This window comes from Calypte anna, chromosome 4, assembly GCF_003957555.1.
Source record: "Calypte anna isolate BGI_N300 chromosome 4, bCalAnn1_v1.p, whole genome shotgun sequence".
Lineage (NCBI taxonomy): Eukaryota > Metazoa > Chordata > Aves > Apodiformes > Trochilidae > Calypte > Calypte anna.
Genome location: NC_044247.1, coordinates 3,451,409 through 3,472,475, shown reverse-complemented (window position 1 = coordinate 3,472,475; position 21,067 = coordinate 3,451,409). Strand labels below are relative to the sequence as shown.

Here is a 21,067-nt window from a genome sequence, read left to right as displayed (position 1 = left end):
CCACAGCTGGAGCAGTTTTAAGGCCAACACTCTGCATTTTGAGTGGACAAGGTGTGCTGCTGCTGCTGCTGCTGGGAAGTTCTTAAAACCTACCTTGAACAAACTAGAAAGGAGCTTGTATCCCAGCATGAAGTTTTTCCCCTGACAAATTTGTAGAGCCTCCTGGTAACTGCACAACCTGCTTATTTCTCATAAATTTTGGCATTTTTGCTTTCAATAATTCATAACAAAAAAACCCCAAGACATTAATAGATACGGACAAAGCAAGAACAGCCCTGAAATGAAAGAGAAAATGACTGCAGCCATTTTAGATGCTTTTAACCTCCCATAGAACAAGGCTGTGAGTGTTCAGATACAGCCTCCCTGAACTGTCATTTCCAGGAATGCTTTATTCTCTTCTATAGGAAGTAGGTGGGCAGGAGGTTTTCTCTATTTGATCAGAATTTTTTTTCAGCCTCCTGACCTTTCTACCTGCAGGGACAGGCAGGGTACCACCACAGCCAGCCAGGACAGGAATCCCTTTCAGCCACTGCTTCCCACCTGTGAGCCAGCTCCCCTGCTCCACAGGGCCACTTTTTACTTTTTCCTGCTCATTTTTAACCTCTGTCTCCTGCCATGACCCTTTCCTACCATCATGTCAAGAGCACTGGGAAGGTAGCTGTCACAGATTGTTGTGTCTTGAGACCTGGGCTAGGTCCTCCTCTGGATTTTGCTGCTCCTTGCACCTTAGATAAGAGCTGTTAACCCTTACTACCTTCCCATTGCCCAGCAGAAGCAAAGCAAGCTGCTGTTTTCTATGACAGAACCACCAGCTCTAGGAGGTGAGAAAGCCCCCTCACTCTAGACCTGTCAAATCATCCTTCTGATTTCATTTATTCATACATTGTGAGAAAGGATGATGGGTTAGTTAAAACAAGTGTTTCTCAGGACATAATCCTGCTGCTTCTAATCATTAGCTTCATGCAAGACACTTACAAATTCTTCATTCCTACTTGCTAAACTATTCAGGTTTTCCCTGTGCATTTACATTCTGTGAACAGATCTGCTCAGATAGATAACTGAACAGTACAAGAGGAACTTCATTACTTCCTCTAACAGTTAAGTCTAGGAAATCAGATACAGACAAAAGCCACTACCCACTGTGAAAAGTGGCTTGATCCCAAGCTTCTTCTTCCATACAATGTAACCACAGGCAAGCTGAACCAGTCAGCCCTGCTGCAAGAGAGTTAAAGCAGATGATGTTCCAAAGTCCCTTCCAAATACCATTATGCCATGATCTACCTTGCAAGTGACCCAACTCAGAAGATGCAAATCACATTTGTTTTTAGAAGCATTTATAGGCAGAGGCTATGGTTTTTAAATAAAAGTTTAATTCCTTCATCAAGTCTTAAGTTTAAACACAAATGCTGCTGAAAATCCTCACACTGCTACTCCAGTGTCCTGGCTCTTGGCTTTAAGGGCATTGGCAGTATGGGAACAGGGGCTCCCATACAGGAGGCAGGAATCAGGAATCAGACTCTTGGCAGAGCTCAGTGCAGGATAAGCAGGACAAGCAAAACAAAGAAGCACACTTTCCAGACAAACATCAATTCTTATACAAAAAGAAAAACTCTACACTGTAGAAGTGTTGCCACAGGACAGGAGTTCTAGGAATGGAGAGAAGTCTTCAGTAAAAGGCACAACTAAAGACATACTGCCACATATTTTAACCAAGTCTTTCAGTTACTTCAACATATACCCACTCCATGCCCCAGCCTCTCAGTCATGCTGGTTACTCTAGCAAGTGATTTCAGATTACTTTTCCCTTTTTCCCTTCCTCCAGCTAAAACAAAAAAACAAAACAAAACAAAACCCCCAAACAATTAGAAGAGGAGTGCTTATAAGAAACAGAGCATAAAACAGCTTGGCCTATAACCCCATAATAGTACAGGAGAGATTTAACAGTTTGCTTTGATTGTCTGGTACAGTTAAATATTCAAGTTTCAGATTATATTTATTACATCTTGGAGTCTCAGCCAGCTCTAGTTTTGGTCTTTTTCTTTCAGGCACTTCACTGCCTGTCAGGTTGCTTTTAGATCTACTCTTTTCCCAGTACTATGTATCATCAGCCTCTTCAACCCATTGTTGTTAGCACTCATTAGTGGCATCAGACCCACTCCAAGAGCTTCTTTAGGTTTTACAATCCTGCAACCTCCTATGCTCCTTAGTTTAAAATCTTTTGCAAACACAAATCTGCTGTATATTGGGTCACCCCAGTGTCTGAGCAGGCACTTGCTAGATGTATCAACCAAACTACCATGGGATAAAGAGGCTCAGTTTACTAGTGTAATGGTAAAAAAAGGATCAAGGATTTACACAGCAAGTCAAGGGGCAGCTACAGAACATGACAGCAATCCTCTAATTGCTAGCAAGGTTAACAGTGAGACGTGAAATTGAGGAATTTTTTAGCCTACAGTAGAAACTAAAGCACACAACTACTATGAGTCCTCTACATAAGAGGAAGAGTAATGCTTGTCCAGGATGCACCTTCACCACTAAGTTAACAAAGCAAGGCAGTACTGCACAGACTATGCTCTCACCTTCCCTTTGCTGTGTAGCATGCTAAAGGGAACTTGATTTCATCGTCAATTAAGATGAATTCAAGTTTGCAAACTACTCTGACCTCCTTTTTAAGGAAGCTGTAGCAGAACCACTTCCCAGCTGTTCCCCAGGGCTTCACCTAGGGTCAAGCTTGACCAAGATACAAGCCTTCCCCATCGCTCTTCCAAGGCTTCTGTCAGGTACAGAGTGGTAAAACAGCAGGCAGTCTCTCAGGCTCTTGCTGCAGATCCAGATTAACGTGTCCTAGGGAGCTCTATTTCCCAAACAATTTAGTGTGCACACCAGATCATATAACCTTGCCCACAGACCAACACCCCACCCCACCCCACCCCCCCTTGCAAAATAATTGCAGCGATTTGCCATGTGTCAGTCCTGCTCTCCACAGATTTGCAGAATTGAGTCAATGCTACTACTGAGCCCCAATGCACAGGGTTACTGGTGGAGTTGGAGTGTTACAGAGATAAGCTTCCCCCCCAGCCTCCTAGAGTTGGGATCAGAGACAGTAAGCCTGCCTTAAGCAGGAGCAGCTGTGGAGAACTGCACTGGAACAAACGAGCAGAGTCTTCTACTGAACTTTACAACAAGCTGAAAAACTTTTGGTTTAAAAAAAAAAAAAGCCATACAAGCAGCAGCTGGCATCTGTTCTTATAATGGGACATGGCTGAATAGGTAAGAAACAGATTCCCCATTATGAGTCCTCCTGATGGCCTCTGCAAGGATCATTGAGATGTCAATCACCTGGAAGGGAAAAAGATCAGCATCACTGAGAAGAAAGAAAACCTGAAAGAAGGTCTGGTAAGTTAGGCAGGACCTATGAAGGTAATGTCATCACCCAAATCTAATATGAATCTACAGTGCTGCAGCTCAGCTCCCAGCCACTGAGCTGACTCCACCTGGTGGCACAATCCAGTTTACAAGGAGGGAAAATCAAGTCTTAGTTAAACTACCTCTGAACCCCAGCAGATAAAACTATGTATCCTTAGGCTGCTGGCAATGATGGAAAAGCCTTAGGACTCAAGGAAAGTGATCTGATCTCAATTTACAGTAGCCTAACTTCTCTGTAACGTACACAAAGTAAGATGGGATAAACTAAATTTAGGGAGTCTCAGCAAAAAGAGGTGGCAGTAGACTGTCATTCTGACAAGAATAACATACTTCTACAAGAAGTTATTTTTGTAGTGCTGTATGTAGAGTATCTTCAGAATTATATGTAATTAAATCCCAATTATACGTAGGAGTCATTTATCTGCATCTGATATGTTATAAATTTGGGTGTTAGTTTGCCTCCTAGGGAAGGAAAGAAAAAACTTTAGAGCAGCAAAGCAGACAGCACATGAGACTTAAGACAAATCCTTTAGTCTGCAGTTTTTGGCTCCATCTATTTACCAATTACCAGTTTAACATTTTGCCTACATTAATTGTAGTGCAGAACTTGGGAATAAGTTGAAGCACCAGACATCTTTTAGATGCAGGAGTATCATCAGAAGTTGTATTGAAAAAATGTACCCCAATTAGCAGTTCACAATCAGCTTAACCAAGGAAAGTTTCCTTGCAAACACAGCTTAAAGCTCACTGTAGCTTCAACCACTTGAGCTTCTTTTCACTAGAACCCCAGTACTGGGGTACCTGCTACACTTTCAACAGTAGTAGCTGAGTCTTACTAGTGCCATTCACTCTCTACAACTTCTCCCCATGCCTGTGTCCTATGTATCTTGCTGGGAATCTAATATTTAAAGTGTCCTTGACTATGTGTATGCTATAGCAGTATGTGAAGCTTCTGATGGACCTATTAAGCCTGAATTCTCAGGTAAAGTTACAACTTCCTGTAACACAGGAAATCCTCAAGTTCTGCCTAGCTCAAGTTGTACAGCCAATTTCCTTTTCTTCCAGAAGTCAGCCTCAGGTTGGAAAACAAGATGTCACAGTTCATCTCCTAAATGGAAAACCCAAGACAGAGTGAGCATCAACTTTTAGCTTTCATATGGCTGGCAAAGTGTTGATGTTTATCTTTTGCCAGCATCTGAATGTTATACTGTGGAGTTGTGTCAACTGCTCTTAGCCAAATCAGCAAGATGTCCAAGATCAGCAAGACTCCACTCCCACTCCAGCTAACCTCTGCTGCTGCCATGACCAGACATGAAGCATTCACCTTCCCCAGGCCTACTCTGCATCACAAAATGTATATTTTACTGAGGGGATGCACATTAGATGACAGGTACAAAATGAAGTTGGCATTACCAACTTCAGAAGGTCCTATCTACTTCTGCTTCAGTATTACACATCAGCTTATCACTCCTCCAAAGTTTCCAAACTGGTTCTGATGCCATGGTCCCATTTGATCAGTCATCTGATTTAGGTACAACAAGCTCTGAATATATTTACTTAAATGAACTGTTTAAAATGAGCTAGATTAGAAACAGCATTTTATCAGTGTAACACGTGTGTTATCCCACAATAACAGCAATAAGTCAATACTGCCACTGATTACAGTACCAATGAAACTCCTGTAAGCACTAGACAGTATTATGGGGTGTTCCCACTAGCAGGAGGGCAAACAAGTGCTGCCAGCTCTCAGGAGTGACAGAAGAGAAAGTGGATGCTCACCTGGATTTTAGGGCATTGCTTCATCTTGTCCTCCTGGGGTATTGTGTTTGTGACTACAACTGCCTCAAAACAGGCATTGTTGATTCGACAAATTGCTGGTCCAGAAAAGATACCATGAGTTAAGATGGCATAAACTTTAGTGGCTCCAGCTGACACAAGCCTACAAGGGGGTATAAAAGAAGGGTCAGAAATTCTTAGCAAGTACTAAACTGACATTAGTGCAGGGGGCACTTGGTATATGTGAAAGGATACAATGCCATATGCTTAGGGGACAGGTTACCTTTAATTCCCTCCTCCAGCCCACTACTGATTTGGGGGAAACAAAAGGTTCAACAACTACCACAAAATCTACCACAGGCAAAGTTTACACTATTGACCTTAGCCCTGGGACATTTGCACTACATGACACAAATCACCTGCATGATTTCTGCCAACACAAGGTAGCAGATATTTAATACTGACCATTGCATATGCTGGCACTTCTGGTATAGAAGGTTTGAGAGACATCTAAGCTTGAAAAGTTCAATTCCAGTAGAACTTTAAATGTATTACTTTAAGCAGGCAGCAGTTAGTTCTACCAAACACAGTCACTGATGGTCTAGTGGAAGAAATACTTTCAACATAAGAATTTTTCAAATAAAAAAAAAGACACTATGGTCTTCTAGCTATACCCACTGTGAGTGAGGTGGCGGAGTTACCATCCCTGGAGGTATTTAGAAACAGTGTAGATGAGGATCTTCAGGACATGCTCTAGTGGGTGATACAGATATTGATGTATTTTATTTGGGGAGGAATGTTGACAGTTGGATGAGTAATCTTAGGTCTTTTCCAACTGTGGTGATTCTGTGTAATTTGAAGAAGGCTTTTTATTTATTTTGTATGGTAAGACACATCATCAAGGAACCATGTTACTCTGTGGATCCCAACACACAAATAATCCAGGTAACTCATTACATAGCATTCACTGACAGTAAGTTTCTGATTTAGGGAAGAATCAGTCAGCCCCTACTCACTTGTCTGCAGCGTGGCAGATGGTACCACATGTATCTGCCATGTCATCTACCAGAATGGCCACTCTGTCTTTCACATCACCCACCAGCACCATGCGATCCACCTCGTTGGCCTTCTTGCGCTCCTTGTGAATGAGGGCAAAGTCAACATTCAGCCGGTCTGCAATGGAGGTCACTCTGAAGACAGAACAGTTCCCAAACAACATTTAAACTCCACACAACAGCTTCAACTGAATCGTTTAAAGCAGAAACTGCCACTGTAATCAGAGAAGCTGTGTCCAGTGCTTGTTACTGATCCCAGGCAATTTATAGAAGACACTGCCACCTTAGTTTCCCTCCAATTAAACTGCAGTCTCTGATCTAATCTCCTCTGACCACAGCAACTACACTAAGATAAAACAGCCTTTATCTTGACTGCTGTAAATTAATTTGCATTTAAAGCTCAAAACAAACCTTAACCTGCAAGCTTGGCAAGCCTGAAGTGATCAGAGTGCTTCTGAAGTCCTCACTGTTATACCACTACACTGGGAAGCCTTAAGTTGTGCTATGACAGGGATCTACTCGCAGTCACATAAACATTCAGTTGTCACACACACAAGTGCTGGCACATGAACAGTAGTAAGAGTATATACACAAGAAATGCCAAGTCCACCATCTCACACTTACTTTGATCCAAGTGACCACAGAACAATCTTAAAAGCATGAAGAAGGTACATGCCCCTAAGAAATTCTACACTTGAGTGGAATCCTAGCCTCAACAGATCAGACTCATCACCCTGGGAGTCCTACACAAGACAGACTAAACTGTTTACTGAAGTATTTAGTTTTGCAGTATCTCCATAAAATATTGCACCAGCTAAAGTCAACAGTTGAAGGTGCTTTTGACAAGTTTTTTCCATGAGTCAAATCATAGCTGACTGACTTGGCATTTCATACACTGCATTATGCAACAGGCTACAGAAGTAGCTGGATAGGAAAAAGGTTTTGTCCAATACATGGGCTGCACCAAAGCTATAGAGGAAGATGTACAACAACCTACAGCTGTACTATCCCTTGGCTGCTTGTAGCACAGAGCTTAAAACACTCTGAAGTATGTGAATCATGTCAGCACACACCAACATTCTTGATGTGACAGTCCTGGACTAAAGAATGTATCTGCATCCCTTTGCTGTTCACATGCAGCCCCTAAAAAGAAGCACCAAGGAACAGCCTGCTTTCTGAGAACCTTGTGAACTGCCCAGAAACTGACATGCTTATCAGCATAAGAAAGACAGAAAGTTGTCAGACTATCAAAGTAGAAATGTGCTATAACACATGTTGTTCCTTTTTGGAGAGGAACTATCTTCCTTGCTCTCACAGTAAACTAGCACCAGGTTTAAGTCCCAGGTAAATACAAAAATTAAGAATAATAAAGCAAGAAAATGCCTCTACATTAAGACTAAGCTTACTACTGCAAAAGAAACAGGCTGGATAAAAACATCACAACCAGCAGTGGTAACCTTGTTTTTTGTCATAGGAGCAACATGATTCCCTCTAACTGAATAATCACCCTCTACACAAAATTGGTTTATCCCAACTGATGTAGTGATTGTGTAATTCCTATCTAGGCAGCTGTGATTATAGAAGCTACTTCATTTTCCACGATTAGTCCAAGAAACCTTCTAAACATTCCCAAGGAAGAGTATCTGACCACTCTTCACTAGCTGACACATACTGTCTTACAGAAGCAAGGCTGGCAGAGGGAACTTGTCTCTTTAATAAAGTCACAATTACTCTGAGGAACTCAAGTAGATATAGAAACACATCAAGCTAGATGTCTGACAACTTACCTCTTGGCTCCACCAGCATCTGGTGAAACAATGGTGCAGTTTTTCCACTCTGCAATATTCTCTTTGATCCATTTCAGGACAGCAGGCTCAGCATATAAATTATCAACAGGGATATCAAAAAAACCCTGCAAGAAAGACAACAGGAACAGATGTAGCTGAAGGTCGCATTCCAAAAAAAGTTGGAAAAATCATTCTGTATGATTGGGCATGCAGCCACCACCTCTCCACAGCTTTCAGCTTTCCTTTCTATTTCCCTTACTGCAGGGTCAGAAGCCTTTGGGATACACAGAATAGTAATCTAACAAGTCTTCAGAGCCAGAAATAGTTTATGAGCAGAAACACTTTACATGTGACACCTTAACAACAGGGAACTAGTCCTGTCCTGAGGGGGTGCAGAAAATCAGCATCAAACACACAGAGCAGCAATCTGTCTGCTTACAAAGTCAATCTTTAAAGCTCATTACCTACATTGTTTGCATCTACATGAAACCTATGAAAAAGGCTTGAACAACATTTGTTTTTAAAATAATGCAGCTAGTTCCACAGCTTTACACTGACCCAGCAGACTCCTGCAGGTAAACCTCAAAGGTCACTAAAAAATCAGAAGTTAATCCTGGACAGGAGCAACAGGCAGAAGTGCAGTTACTCCAGAGAAATGCTTCAAGCTATAGGGCTAACAGATCCTTCCTACCACCATTCCTTCTGCACTAAGCAACCCAGTAACTATGAGAACCTGTCTGAAACCAGCCAGTTGCTGGAAGCTTGTATACAAACTCCAAATTATTCAATCAAATCCCATCACTGCTACTGGTGAAAGATGAACTCTACAATACCCATCACAACTCCCAAACCTCTTAGAGAAGAGGCACACTCCTCCTGTTCTTTTATTTCATGATATTTCTGAAAGTTCTCAGCTGTGCCCTCGTAGCTTTTCTCCCTCTGAGACAAGTATTTCTGGGCAAATTATACTTGAAGAAATTATACTGGAGTATGAATATCTGAATTTTCAGATGTTAAAATGACAGCCAGTCACCTACTTCACACCAGGCAGTAGATATCTTACCCTGCTGGATTCAAGTGTTTGCAGCAATACAACAGATACCCTCCTGTCTGCAACACTCCTCTGAGTTGCACCAAGTTTGTTTCATGGTGTCAGATCACTTGCTCAAGGTGAAAAGAGACAAGAATGGTTAATTTAACAGCTTGCTGCCCTTCCTCACCCTGGTGTACAGTCTTGCCACTTCTCTCACACAGCTCTGGTCAAGATTTTAATGGCTCTATGTTCTGTTCACTTAGCCAGCAAAACCCAAGAAAAATTTTCAACTCACCAGCAGCCAGCTTAGGTGGAAGGGTGGCACTGAATGGAGAAAAGTAAGACTGCCCATCTTGTCAGCAGCAAGCTACCAGATCACTGTCCTGGCCAACTGAACCCTCCCAAGGAGCTGTGCCAGTTCAGCTAGAGGCAGAGCTGCCCTCAGGGCAGCAGTACTACATGCCAATGTGTCAAATAGAGCACTGATCTATTCTCCCTGACAATTCAGTAAATATCAGCAAGCTCTACCCAATATGTAAGAACACTAATATAAGCCATTCTCCATCTCAGATTCCTCAAAGGGACAGTTAAGAATACACAGTGTCATTGTGTATGAAGTTGCCTGGATCATTTACTAGCCAAAAATTAATTTACACAGGACTCATTACTCCTCATCCTCTTCTGACTAATTCTACAAGTCCCTCCCAGTCGCATATTTCCAAGTTCTGACCACTACTGTGGCTCCAGCAGATGACTGGAAAGTCTGCAAGGCAGTGAAGATGCTCAGATGTGAGCAGGTAAGTACTTCCCCCATTTCAGCTCCTACCTGAATCTGAGATGCATGCAGGTCCATGGTGATTATATGATCTGCACCTGCCACAGACAGCATGTTTGCAACCAGCTTGGCAGAGATTGGAGCTCGACTCTAGTACAGAAAAAAATAGTACATGGGACAAGTTCAGCTCCTACATCAACTGGGCAATGATTCACAAGAAGTTACTAAAAAGAGTACTCATTAACATTCCATCTTTTCATCATTACAGGTTGGTGCTTTCAAAAAGAACTAGATATTTATGAAAAGATGACTTTGCAGCCCAGTGCTCAAAGCTTTAAAGAAATTAAAATAAGCTTTATGTCCTCCTCAACATATTCATCTTCATCTAATCCCTATCCAGCAGTCAGACCTTTCAAGGTGCACATTCATCTCCTCAGTAGAAATCACATCCCTTACCTTGTCCTTTTTGTCTTGCCGAGCGTAAGGGAAGCAGGGAATGACAGCTGTGACTCTGCTGGCTGAGGCAATCTTACAGGCATTTATCATGATTAAGAGCTCCATCAGATTGTCATTGATCTCACCACAGCCACTCTGAACAATGTAGACATCCTCCCCACGTACACTCTCTCCTATTTCCACACTGGGAACAAATGAAGAAAGAAGAGTTGTAGCCAAACACAGATTAAAACACAGCTACTGCACATGGCTGCAGAGCTACCAAGGGACTGTGTATTCCCAAGGCTCTGTGGGTAGCAGTGTCAGATAAACAAGGGTGTTGAGCTGGAACACTTGGCTTATTTGCTCAGTAACTATTTTACATTGCTCACCAATGAAATTTAATGGTTTAAGGGGTTTAATGGTTAAAAGCACTCAGCCTGTACTCTTTGATCTCAACAGAAGCTGAGAGTGTAAACACCCCAGCACAGGACTTGAATTAGAACTACAACCACCTCATCTAAAAGCAGAAGTGTACAAAGAAAGTTAGGATGATGAGTCTGCAGTCAGCACAGAAAGCTGAGCAAGACTTCTATCAGAAGCTATGCTGCAGCTGATTATTAGATTTAGAGTCATAATAGCTATTCCCTGGCTTGAATGGAGAAGCCATCTAACCACTTTCAAAAGTCTTTTGGGGTTAATTTCCTCCTGGATGTAACGCACACTAATCCCTCCTGATGAAGGGACTGAATACAAACCAAAGGTTCTGTTTGCCAGCAGCAAACTGCCAGCTTCAGTGCAGGTAAAGACACCTGCACAAGAAGCAAAGTTGGAAAGAAAGACAAATCTGGAAGTAACCAGAAATCCGTCCAGTGAAGACAAAGCTCTTCCATGATTTATTTCTTCTTGCACTGGAGATGTTCAACTCTGCTGCAGACTGCTGCCACTTAAAATGCTAGGAACAAAAACCAATCACTCAGCCCACTCCTAATGGCTTAATTTACAGGGCAACTTAGGATAGATTTCTAATTTTAATATTTCATTCTCTGATCTCCCTCTCCTCTTCAACATGTTTTTGATGCTATATATAGCCTTACTGCTCCATATCCATCAGCAAACTCCTATCGTTATTGCACACTGACTTCAGAGTATACATCAATCTCTCATGAAGAACTTCAGCCAGCATGAAAAATTTCTGCATAGAAAAAGTCTGAAATAATAGTAGTTAGCATATAAATGCTAATAGTGCAACATTAAGCTGATTCAGAGATATTTATTGCATAAAAGTAGCAATAAATTATTCTGTTAAAACAAGCTTACTTTTTCTGGGAAACATCTGCTATCAGTTTATTAGTGTAAATAAGACATCTGTTAGGTTTTAAAGTCACATTACCTAAAGCCATGATGCTGCTAGCTAACCGAATGGATGGATAAGAGCAATTAATAAGAGCAATGACAACAGTGCAATGCCTGTAAATCAGGCAGACTCTTTTTACAATTCCCCTCCACTACCCTTTGTACTATCTCTGAAGTTTTCAGTTACAAACAATGCTCAAGCAGTAGAAATGTAATATTCTACATCACATGTACATCAGCATTCTACTGGAAAAAAAAATATAGTGTCTCCAGAAGAAAGGATTGGGTTGGAGCAACCATCTAAGGTTCTTTGTATCATACTGTGTGGTATATACATGCCCTGTATACTTCTCTAAAACAAAGTTCTAAAAGTTCTGAATAATCTTTAGCTTCTTTTCTTTTAGCTTTCTTTTTCCAGCTCCTTTCTTTTAGCTTCATCAAGCAGGCTGACAACAAGGCTTGTGACAAGCACAGTGACACAAAATCAGACGAATCTTAGGTTACAGACCTTGGGGGACACAAGGTCTGCTACTGCATCATGGGCTGCAAGGTGATGGCAGTCTCTGTTCTTTCCTGAATCATTTTACCAATACTGCTGATGCTCTTCAGATTAGTTTAAAGGCACCAGCTACAATCCAAGCACAGAACTGTCAAGCTTCAAGTCATCACTGCCTAGACCACTCACAGAAGAGGATAACCAACGCGGATATAACCCCGAGTGGTACATTCCCATTAGCTCCTCGCTTTCGGGGCGGTGGGAGCAAGGCCTTGCTGGTGGCCTCGTAACACAAACCCTTCCTTCCACGCCGAGAAGGAATGCCCGCCCGACAGACACAGTGAAAACAGGGGCAGGGCCCGTCGGAAGTCCAGCAGCCGGGTCAAAGCCCCGCAGAAGACGGGAGCCGTTCAGCGGAGAGCGCCAGAGACATGGCCGGGGACCCCGGGCCGCCCAGCACACGGATCGTGTGCGCTGGGAGCTCTCCAGGCCTCTCCCCATGTCATGCTTCACGGGCCGAGCTGCTTCCACTCCTTCTCACCCCGCACTCAAGTTAACCCCGTCCCAGCGTTATGATCACCATCCCGCCCCACGCGCGGCTCTACAGAAGGCGTTCCAGGGACACCGCACAGCGGCCCCGCGTCTGAAGGACGCCCACGGGACAGCCGGCCCCGGCGCTGCCCTGAGGCTGCACATCGGCTGTCCGCAAGAGCCCGGCGGAAAGCGCCGGAGGTCTTCGTCCAGCAGGACGTGCTTCGCTCTCAGCTGAGGTCTCCGAGCACGGCACGCGTCGAGCCGCCGCTCCCTCCAGCCGATTCCTGCGCTAGGCCGCGGGCCGAAAGGCCCCCCCGCACCCTGCACCCCGCACTACAGATCCCGGCAGCCCCCGCGCGGCGGCCGCACGGACCATCGCTATGCAGCGCCCTGCGGCCCGCTGGGAGCCGTAGTGCGGCCCCGCCCCCGCCTCACCATGTCTCCTGGTTGCTGAACTTCTTCGTGACCACCTTGCCGAGCTCCAGGCCGAGGCGGTCGGCGATCTTCTGGGACAGGTCCTGGTGCGAGCTCCCGCTGAAGATCTTGATGTTGGGCATGGTAGCGGCTGCAGTGTTCCCCTTCTCCTCCCCGCTCTGCTTCGCACCGCAGCCGTCCGCGGCGCGGTGACCTACCCGCCTCCTGTGCGGGGACGCGGCGCTGTGAACCCGAGCCACGCTACCCCGCGGCTAGTCCGCCATCTTACCCCTTCCCGCCACCCGCACGGGCCCTTTATAGCCTCATCCTTCCCATGGGCACGGTTCGGAACCGATCCCATTGGCTGCGTGGCGGAACGGGGCGGGGCGGGGCCCGCCCAGCCCTGCAGTGGCGCAGAGGGGGTGTGCGCGGCTCAGAGGTCTCCGCGCTGCCCCGCCCAGCGCTGGGACCGCGGCTCCCGGGGGCGGGGAGGAGAGGCGCGCGGGAGGCTGCTCGGCAGCCCCGCCAGAGGGTGGGGCGCAGGGAGGAGGCCTGCGATTGGCTGTCTCCCGCCTCGCGCGGCCTGCGATTGGTCAGGGCGGCCGCGGCCGGAGCTGCCCCACGGCCCCGGCCAAGGTGGTCCTGGGCGGTGTTGGTGATTGGCAGCGGCTCCCGTCCCGCAGCCATGATGGCTTCGTGCCGCCACGGGAGGCCCGGGGAGAGGCAAGGGCGGGCGAGAGACAGCGGCTCCCCTCCCGCCGGGCGCTCCGCCTCCTCTCCCTGCCGCCCCTCGACCGCGGCGAGTAACCCCGCGGCGGCGGAGCCGAGGTTACCTCAGCATGCCGGTGTGCCCGCACCCGCTGCGTCCGTCCCCCGCTGCCGCCGCCTGCTGCCTCAGCCTGCCCTGCGCCGAGCGGGCGTCACATCGCCGGGCTGCAGTACCGCGGCGTAACGCATCACCCCAGCGGCATGCAGCACGGCCCGCACTGCACCCGGCCCCTGCGCACCGCGCTGCTCGCCTTGCCCAGCGCAGGGCCCGAGGCCACCATCACGGGCACCATCACGGGCACCATCCCGCCGCTGGACGCTGCCTCTGGCATCGCTACGAAGGTTTCGGGGTGCCGCAGCTACGCGCTGTGTTGTATCTGCTTCCCAGCAGAACCCCGAGTTGTGGGGCGGCTGCCCGCAGGGCACGGGCATCCACCCCGTCACTTTTCTTTGTGGTTTTCACAGCGAACACGTTCTCAGTAAAATAAATCCTGGCTTTTCCCGCGCAGTCAGAGGCATCTCAGGCCCGGTCCGGGGCACCAGAGCTCCCGTTCCCTCTGCTGCCGGATCAGCCCTGCCCTGGCCCGTCCCGCTGAGCCCTGCGGCTGTCCCCGCTACTGCTATTGCTTTGAATCCTTGAGAATTCCATCAGAAGACACGGTCCAGGATTCAAAGGCTGGCCACATGTTCTTTATTTCATCTTGTATCCATCCTAGCCCAAAATGCTGCTGTTACTGTCCCCGAAAGCCAGTAAATTTATGATTACAAAAGTGTGCTTTGAGGTTTTCTGTAGTGTTTTTAGGGTGTCGTCAATCATGGAATTAATCTGGATTAAATAGTTATTAATTCCTGTATTTATGGTAATTTCGACTTCTTTTGGGTGTAACTCTGGCATCTTGTGAAATGCTGTGATGTAGCAAATCCAAGGAAAGGGAAAGGAAGAATAAAAGCCCCTTGCTTCTAATTTGTTGCTACACATCACTTTTTTTAATAACATGGAAGGAAATCTCACTGTCAGATGGCTACCCGGTGGTTCCAGTGATGGGATTTGTGGATAGCTCCCACATACCTAGCAGTCATTTTCTTGAATAAAATCTGCGTCACTGTAGCTATTCTCTACTAAAGATCTCTGTATTTTTTGTCTGAAGGGCACCTGAAAAATGTGGCTATTTCGTTGGCAGTCTCTCTTCACCTTTCACAGTTCACAATCTTTTTTCAAGTGATAGCTTGGCATAATTGCAGTCTTAATGTCTGTTCTGTATGTACTTTTCAGTGATAAAACTATGTAGTCTAAAAATAACTTCAAGGCCTCTCCCTCTGCAAAACACAAAGTACAGAAGGTTTGTTGCTGCCATTGCAGCTTGAAGAATTTGCAAGATAGATAACTTCTTTCCAGTTCCCAAAACAACTGTTTCTGGTTTTGAACCATTTCCTTCATTCTTGTTTTGAATTCGTTCCCTTTCCCCCCCCCCCCCTTCTTAAATGCAGAATGAGCATCTCTGTGCCCCAACATCCCTGTCTCACAGTTTATTTGTGAATCATGCATTGGGAACTGGAGGCTGAAGGCAAGGATTTTGTTTGGATGTTTTTACACAGGAAACCAGACACTGTGCTTTAACTGAGAATAAAGACATTAGACATTAAAATTCATGTTTGACTGTCAGCTCCATTGGGTAAAACCAGAGATTCAACTCACCCTGCTGTTGTATCAGGTACTGCTTTTTTGATTCCTGTGTAAAGTTGCCAGGATCTTGGAGTGGATGTAAATCCCAGCAGATTGTGGCTGCTGTGCTGTGGGGATTAGTGTTCAAAGTGCATTAAACCATGGTGCCCAGTTGCTGTTTTCAGCTGACAATGGCCAGCAAAGTCCACAGAGACACAAGCAATTTTATCCTACTACTTCACGTGTGCCAATTTTACAGGTTCTGCTTGCAACACTTTTATACTCAAAAGTCAGGTCTTCTGTTTTTCTTCTGTGTATTAGAGGGACCAGTGATGGCCCGATTTTTGTTCCTTTTCTCTCCATTATCACTGTTAGAGCCCTGGTGGGAACTCCTTGAAAGTAGATGTAATGTAGAGAAGATTAAAGAAGGGAGCAAAATATGGGAGGTCAATGACATGGATGCATGAGCAATGCTCACTGGAGCCACCAATGCCCAGGAGGAAATCTGTGATGCTGCAGCACAAAACCCAGGGCAAAGGCAGCTTGAGAAGGGCAGTAACTGGTGGCACTGAGGGTACTAAGGGTCAGGCAAACACAACCTGCTACACTCAGTCAGGTTGCTCTGGTGTCAGGCAACTGAGAAAAAGGGTTTTATCTTTATGCACACATACTTGCAAAGCAATATTGCTCTTTTCTGAGAACTGTATATTTTGCTTTAACTTGATAGGGGCAGTGGCTTCAATCTGAAGAGATTCTGATGCTAAATGAGAACAAGGCAATCTGCAGGTTGAGAAACTAGATGGACAGTGAATTTGGGGACTAGATTTGAAAAAATATATTTAATTTAAATTCTCTGTGTTATGTATGCTATGATATGCATTTTTTTTTTTTAAGAATCTGTGGCTCATGAACATTAAAAAGAACATTTTACCTAGGTCATTTCCTTTAAAGAGTATTTACAAGTGTCCAAGAATGAGGCTGCAGCTACAGCACTTAAAACATGAATACAACAGTAATAAAGACAGGGCTCCATCATCCTTCTCAGGTATATACCAGTATAGCTCCTCCCTTCACATAGGGACATAGCTGATCCAGGAGCACCTACCACCACTGCTGTACAAATAATTACAATGTGCTGTGAAGAAATAATCCCTTTTGGAAGGGTGCTGATTGCCCACTAGATGGTACTAAGCATTGACTCTGAAATCACTGATAACACTTCTGGCTGTCAATAATGTTTTTAGACTCTGGGGATCATTAAAAAACCTCTTGACTTCTTTTTGGTCCATATGCAGCTTTATAATAGGTGGGTTCTGTCCCATTTGATGTTGTTAGTTAGTTCAGAATGGGAAATGATGTGATGCAGATGAAAATAATGAGCCTGGAGGCACCGAGAACATGAGTCTCAATTGCTGCTACCTTTGCTTAAGACAACACATTCAACCCCTACAGAAAATTACCCAATTCATAAGCTCTTTTGGATCATTATCACACGTGGCTTTTATAGTTATTTGGCACATAGAGGGCACACATCAACACCTTCCTGATAGACTGGGAGCAGTTCATTGTGCCAGGCAAAATGTGTCTCCAGAGAGGAAAGGAAAAATAGAAATGTCATTGGTAGCTAAGAAACTGTTTGCCTTGCTCAGATTTCTGGCATTTTGCTTCTGCTGAGCTTTCACCTTTAGACAGCCCAGAGCAGTCCCACAGGACAGCAGAACCATCAGGCCACCCAAGGCAGGTGCTCACTGTCCCTTCCTCCCAGGCAGCAGAGCAAATGCCAGGTGAAGGCTGTGACTTGTCTGCAGACATGCACTGGAGCTGGTCAGGGTGTCACCTGAAAGGCATCAGGCAGGAACTTGCTAACAGAGGGGGATTAAGGCATGTCCCAGCTCTCCTTTAGTTTAGGGGCTGAAGGGTGTCCTGTGGGCACCAGGAGAACCACACTTTTCCCAGCATGGCCAGAGTGCCCAGTCCCTTCAGCGAAGGGATGAGTGCTGCTGGAAGTGTTCCCTTCCCAGAGGGGAATTAGGCCAAAACACGCATTAACAATACAAAAACGTGCCAAGTCAAACAGTTAATTTCACACCTGCATTTTTGCTGCTTCATGGCTTTCTTTATAGCCTGATACTTAACTGCTGTGCAGCCCACCAGCATTGTGGAGTCCTTACACTGTGCCCTTCCAGTATGAGATACGTGCATTTCTATAGCAACAAAAGCAGGGGGTTGTTCTTGTGAACAGTGTTTTGTACAGCTAAGAATAGTTATATTTGCATAAAGCTCTTTAAAAATGACACAAATGCTAGTTTTGATATTAAGATTAATATATTTAATCTTTCTTGTTTGTAAAACAAGCCATAAATTTGTGTATATATATAATTTATATATTTTTATTTGTATATACTATATACAGACAATAAAAAAATTTCCTCTGGATTAGACTGGGAGATTTATGGGGGAGTTATATAGGCATAATGGGGAGCCTGAAGAAACTCAGAGTTTCATAATAGATAATTCATGGGGAAAAGAACAACAGAGCTCCCTGTTGGCTTTCAGCATTACAACAGGCTTTGCCCACCATGGACCTAAACCCAAATTGGCTCTTTCACTGTACATTTGCTACATGGTTCTTGAAAGCAGGAGGCTGTACCCACAGCAGCATCCTCTCTGCCTTGCTGACAGCAATGGCCAAAGTCCTGGACAGTCATGGGCCAGGGGGAGGTTATTGCACTTGGTTGAGGATGTGCATGTTAAAAGCACATTGTGCATTTCCATAACTCCTATGGAAGAACAAGAGATTTTTAATGTGCGTGTTTATAAAAATTAATAGAGATGGGAAGGAATTGATTGTACCGAGATCCCTGATCATCCCCAAGTGCTGGGGCAAGCTGTCTGGCTTTCACAACCAATCTCTCTGTAACCTTGCATTTTGATCCTTGCTCTGTTTTGGAGGGTGGGTGACTGCAGTGAAGCACCACCTAAGGAGGTCTGATTGATTGGGTCTAGAAGTTAGACTGGGGGGCAAGGAAACCTCAGGGTGTGAAGGGAAGCAATAGGGAATCATTTCACCGTTTGTCCTGAAGTGAAAGAAAAATCAAAAAACCTCAACTCCAAATAAATAACCATCATAGAGTACTAAATAATGCTTCTTATGGCAGTCAGCCTGGTGGAGACAGGAAAAGGACCCCAACATCCTGACAGCTCCGTTGGACCATGGCCTGGCTTATGGGCAAGTTGTGGCTCACAAACAAAGCTAATATGGGGTTCCCCTCTAATGGGTATCGTGAAAGGAAATAGGAGAGGGTACGGGCTGAGCCTGGGAGGCTTGGACTGGAGAATGGTGTGAAAGAGGTTTCCTCTCAGCTGCTAGCACAGCTTCTGGCTTGCAATGGTCAAAGATCAATCTGTGTTCCTTACAGGCTCTCTAGCATGGATATAGACACCCAGCAGAGGAAGAGGAATCAAAGAATCACAGAATCATTTTGGTTGGAAAAAGTCTTTAACATCATCAAGTCCAACTGTTAACCTAGCACTTCCAAGTCCAGCACTAAACCAGTTACTTATGTGCCATGCCTGCATGTCTTTTAAATACCTCCAGGTATGGTGACTCAACCACTTCCTTGGGCAACCTGTTCTGATGCTTGATAACCCTTTCAGTGAAGAAATTTTTCTAATATCCAATCTAAACCTCCTCTGGCACAACTTGAGGCCATTTCCTCAAATCCTATCACTTGTTACTTCAGAGACCAACCCCTCACCTCACTACAACCTCTTTTCAGGTAGCTGTAGAGTGCAATAAGGTCTCCCCTCAGCCTCATTTTCTCCAGGCCAAACAACCCCAGTTCCCTTAGTTGCTCTTCCCAACACTCGTTTTCCACACCATTCACCAGCTTTGCTGCCCTTCTCTAGACTTGCTCCAGCAATTCAATGTCCTTCTTGTAGTAAGGGACACAAAACTGAACACAGAATTTGGGATGTGGTCTTGCCAGTGCTGAATACATGGGGACAGTCATTCCCTACTCCTGCTGGCCACACTATTTCTGATATAAGCCAGCATGCTTTGGGCTTTCTTGGCCACCTGGGCACAATGCTGGCTCATGTTCTACTGACTGTTCACCAATACCCCCAGGTCCTTTTCCACCAGGCAGCTTTCCAGTCACTCTTCCCCAAGGCTGTCACATTGCCTGGGGTTGTTGTGACCCAGGTGTGGGACCTGGCTCTCAGCTTTGTTGACCCTCACACAATTTGCCTCAGCCCATTGATCCAACCTGTCCAGATCCCTCTGCAGAGCCTTCCTACCCTCAAGCAGATCAACACTCCTGCCCAAATTGCTGTTGTCTGCAAACTGACTGAAAGTGCACTTGTTTTGCCTCGTCCAGATCATTGATAAAGGTATTAAACAGAGTTGGCCCAAACACTGAGCCCTGGGGAACACCACTTGTGACCAGCTGCCAACTGGATTTAACTCCACTCACAGCTCTTTGGCCTTGGCCATCCAGACAGTTTTTTACCCCGTGGAGTGTGCCCCAGTCCAAGTCATGAGCTGAGCAACCAGTTTCTTCAAGAGAATACAGTGGGAAACCATCAAAGGCTTTACTAAATTCTAGGTAGACAACATTCACAGTCTTTCCCTCATTCACTAAGTGGGTTGTCATAGAAGGAGATCAGTTTAGCAGATCAGTTCTGTCTTTCACAAACCTATGCTGGCTGGGCCTGATCACCTGGCTGTCCTGCATGTGCTGTGTGATCTTACTCAAAATGATTTGATCTATAACTTTACATGGCACTGAGGTCAGACTTACAGGCCTGTTGTTCCCTGGATTCTTCCTACTCACACACATTAAACCTCACCTTTTGCACAGGCAGTACCTGTGTTCAGAACAAGGGCACTGGTGCCTGAGTTCTGACAGTGGAGCCTGCTAGCTCTGCCCCAGGATTATGGCATCCAGCCCATGCTAAAACTCCTTCCCCAGCCCTAGCATAGCAGCAGGGATTTACACCCAGGAGAGCCTTTCTTCTGCTATTGTGTTGCATTTGTGGGCCAAGAAGACCCTGTTGCTGGGTCCTCAGGGTCCTCAGAAGCTGTTTATGTGGCAAGACACTGTCCAAGTGAAACCAGGAAAGCTCAGCTCAGTTCCTTCAGTTCCTGATAACGCACTGGCCTTCCTGCCAACTGACTCGCCTACCATACACCATGGTAAAGGTCTTGGCACAAGTGAGGCCCAGGGCCACATGAAACCAAACTAGTGTGGAGACAGGCTGACTGTGCCCCCTGGGTACCATCACCAACAAGCCAGCATGGAAGAGCAAGCAGCAGCTACTTAAGACCCCTGAAGAGCCAGCTGCACAGCTTGTGACAGGGCATGAATTTACCCTTCAAAAACACCACCCACACAACCATCCACTATGCAGATGATAGAGCATCTTGGTTACTGAAAACCCCAGTAGATGTGAGCCTGTAGACACACATCCTAACCAGACCTTATGTGATCTGAGAACTGCTAGCACGTGGCCTAGTACACACTGGTTTGTTGGTTTTTATAGCTGGC

The 21,067-nt window shown here is 45.5% G+C and overlaps 1 protein-coding gene across 2 annotated transcripts; it reads right to left on the bottom strand.

Moving 5' to 3' along the window:
- Nucleotides 1-1,348: 1,348 nt before the first annotated feature.
- Nucleotides 1,349-13,972, bottom strand: PRPS1 (phosphoribosyl pyrophosphate synthetase 1). Of its 2 annotated transcripts, XM_030448841.1 has the most exons (8): nt 13,921-13,972; nt 13,109-13,312; nt 10,309-10,492; nt 9,904-10,002; nt 8,045-8,169; nt 6,219-6,392; nt 5,206-5,365; nt 1,349-3,339 (listed from the first exon to the last, which is right to left on the bottom strand). In XM_030448841.1, the coding sequence occupies exons 1-8, from the start codon at nt 13,926-13,928 to the stop codon at nt 3,247-3,249; spliced, it is 1,047 nt and encodes a 348-aa protein (XP_030304701.1). In that variant the 5' UTR covers nt 13,929-13,972; the 3' UTR covers nt 1,349-3,246. The 2 variants fall into 2 exon arrangements, with proteins under 2 accessions (XP_030304701.1, XP_030304702.1); XM_030448842.1 differs by lacking the exons at nt 13,109-13,312; nt 13,921-13,972 and adding an exon at nt 12,681-12,971.
- Between the last annotated feature and the right edge of the window lie 7,095 nt (nt 13,973-21,067).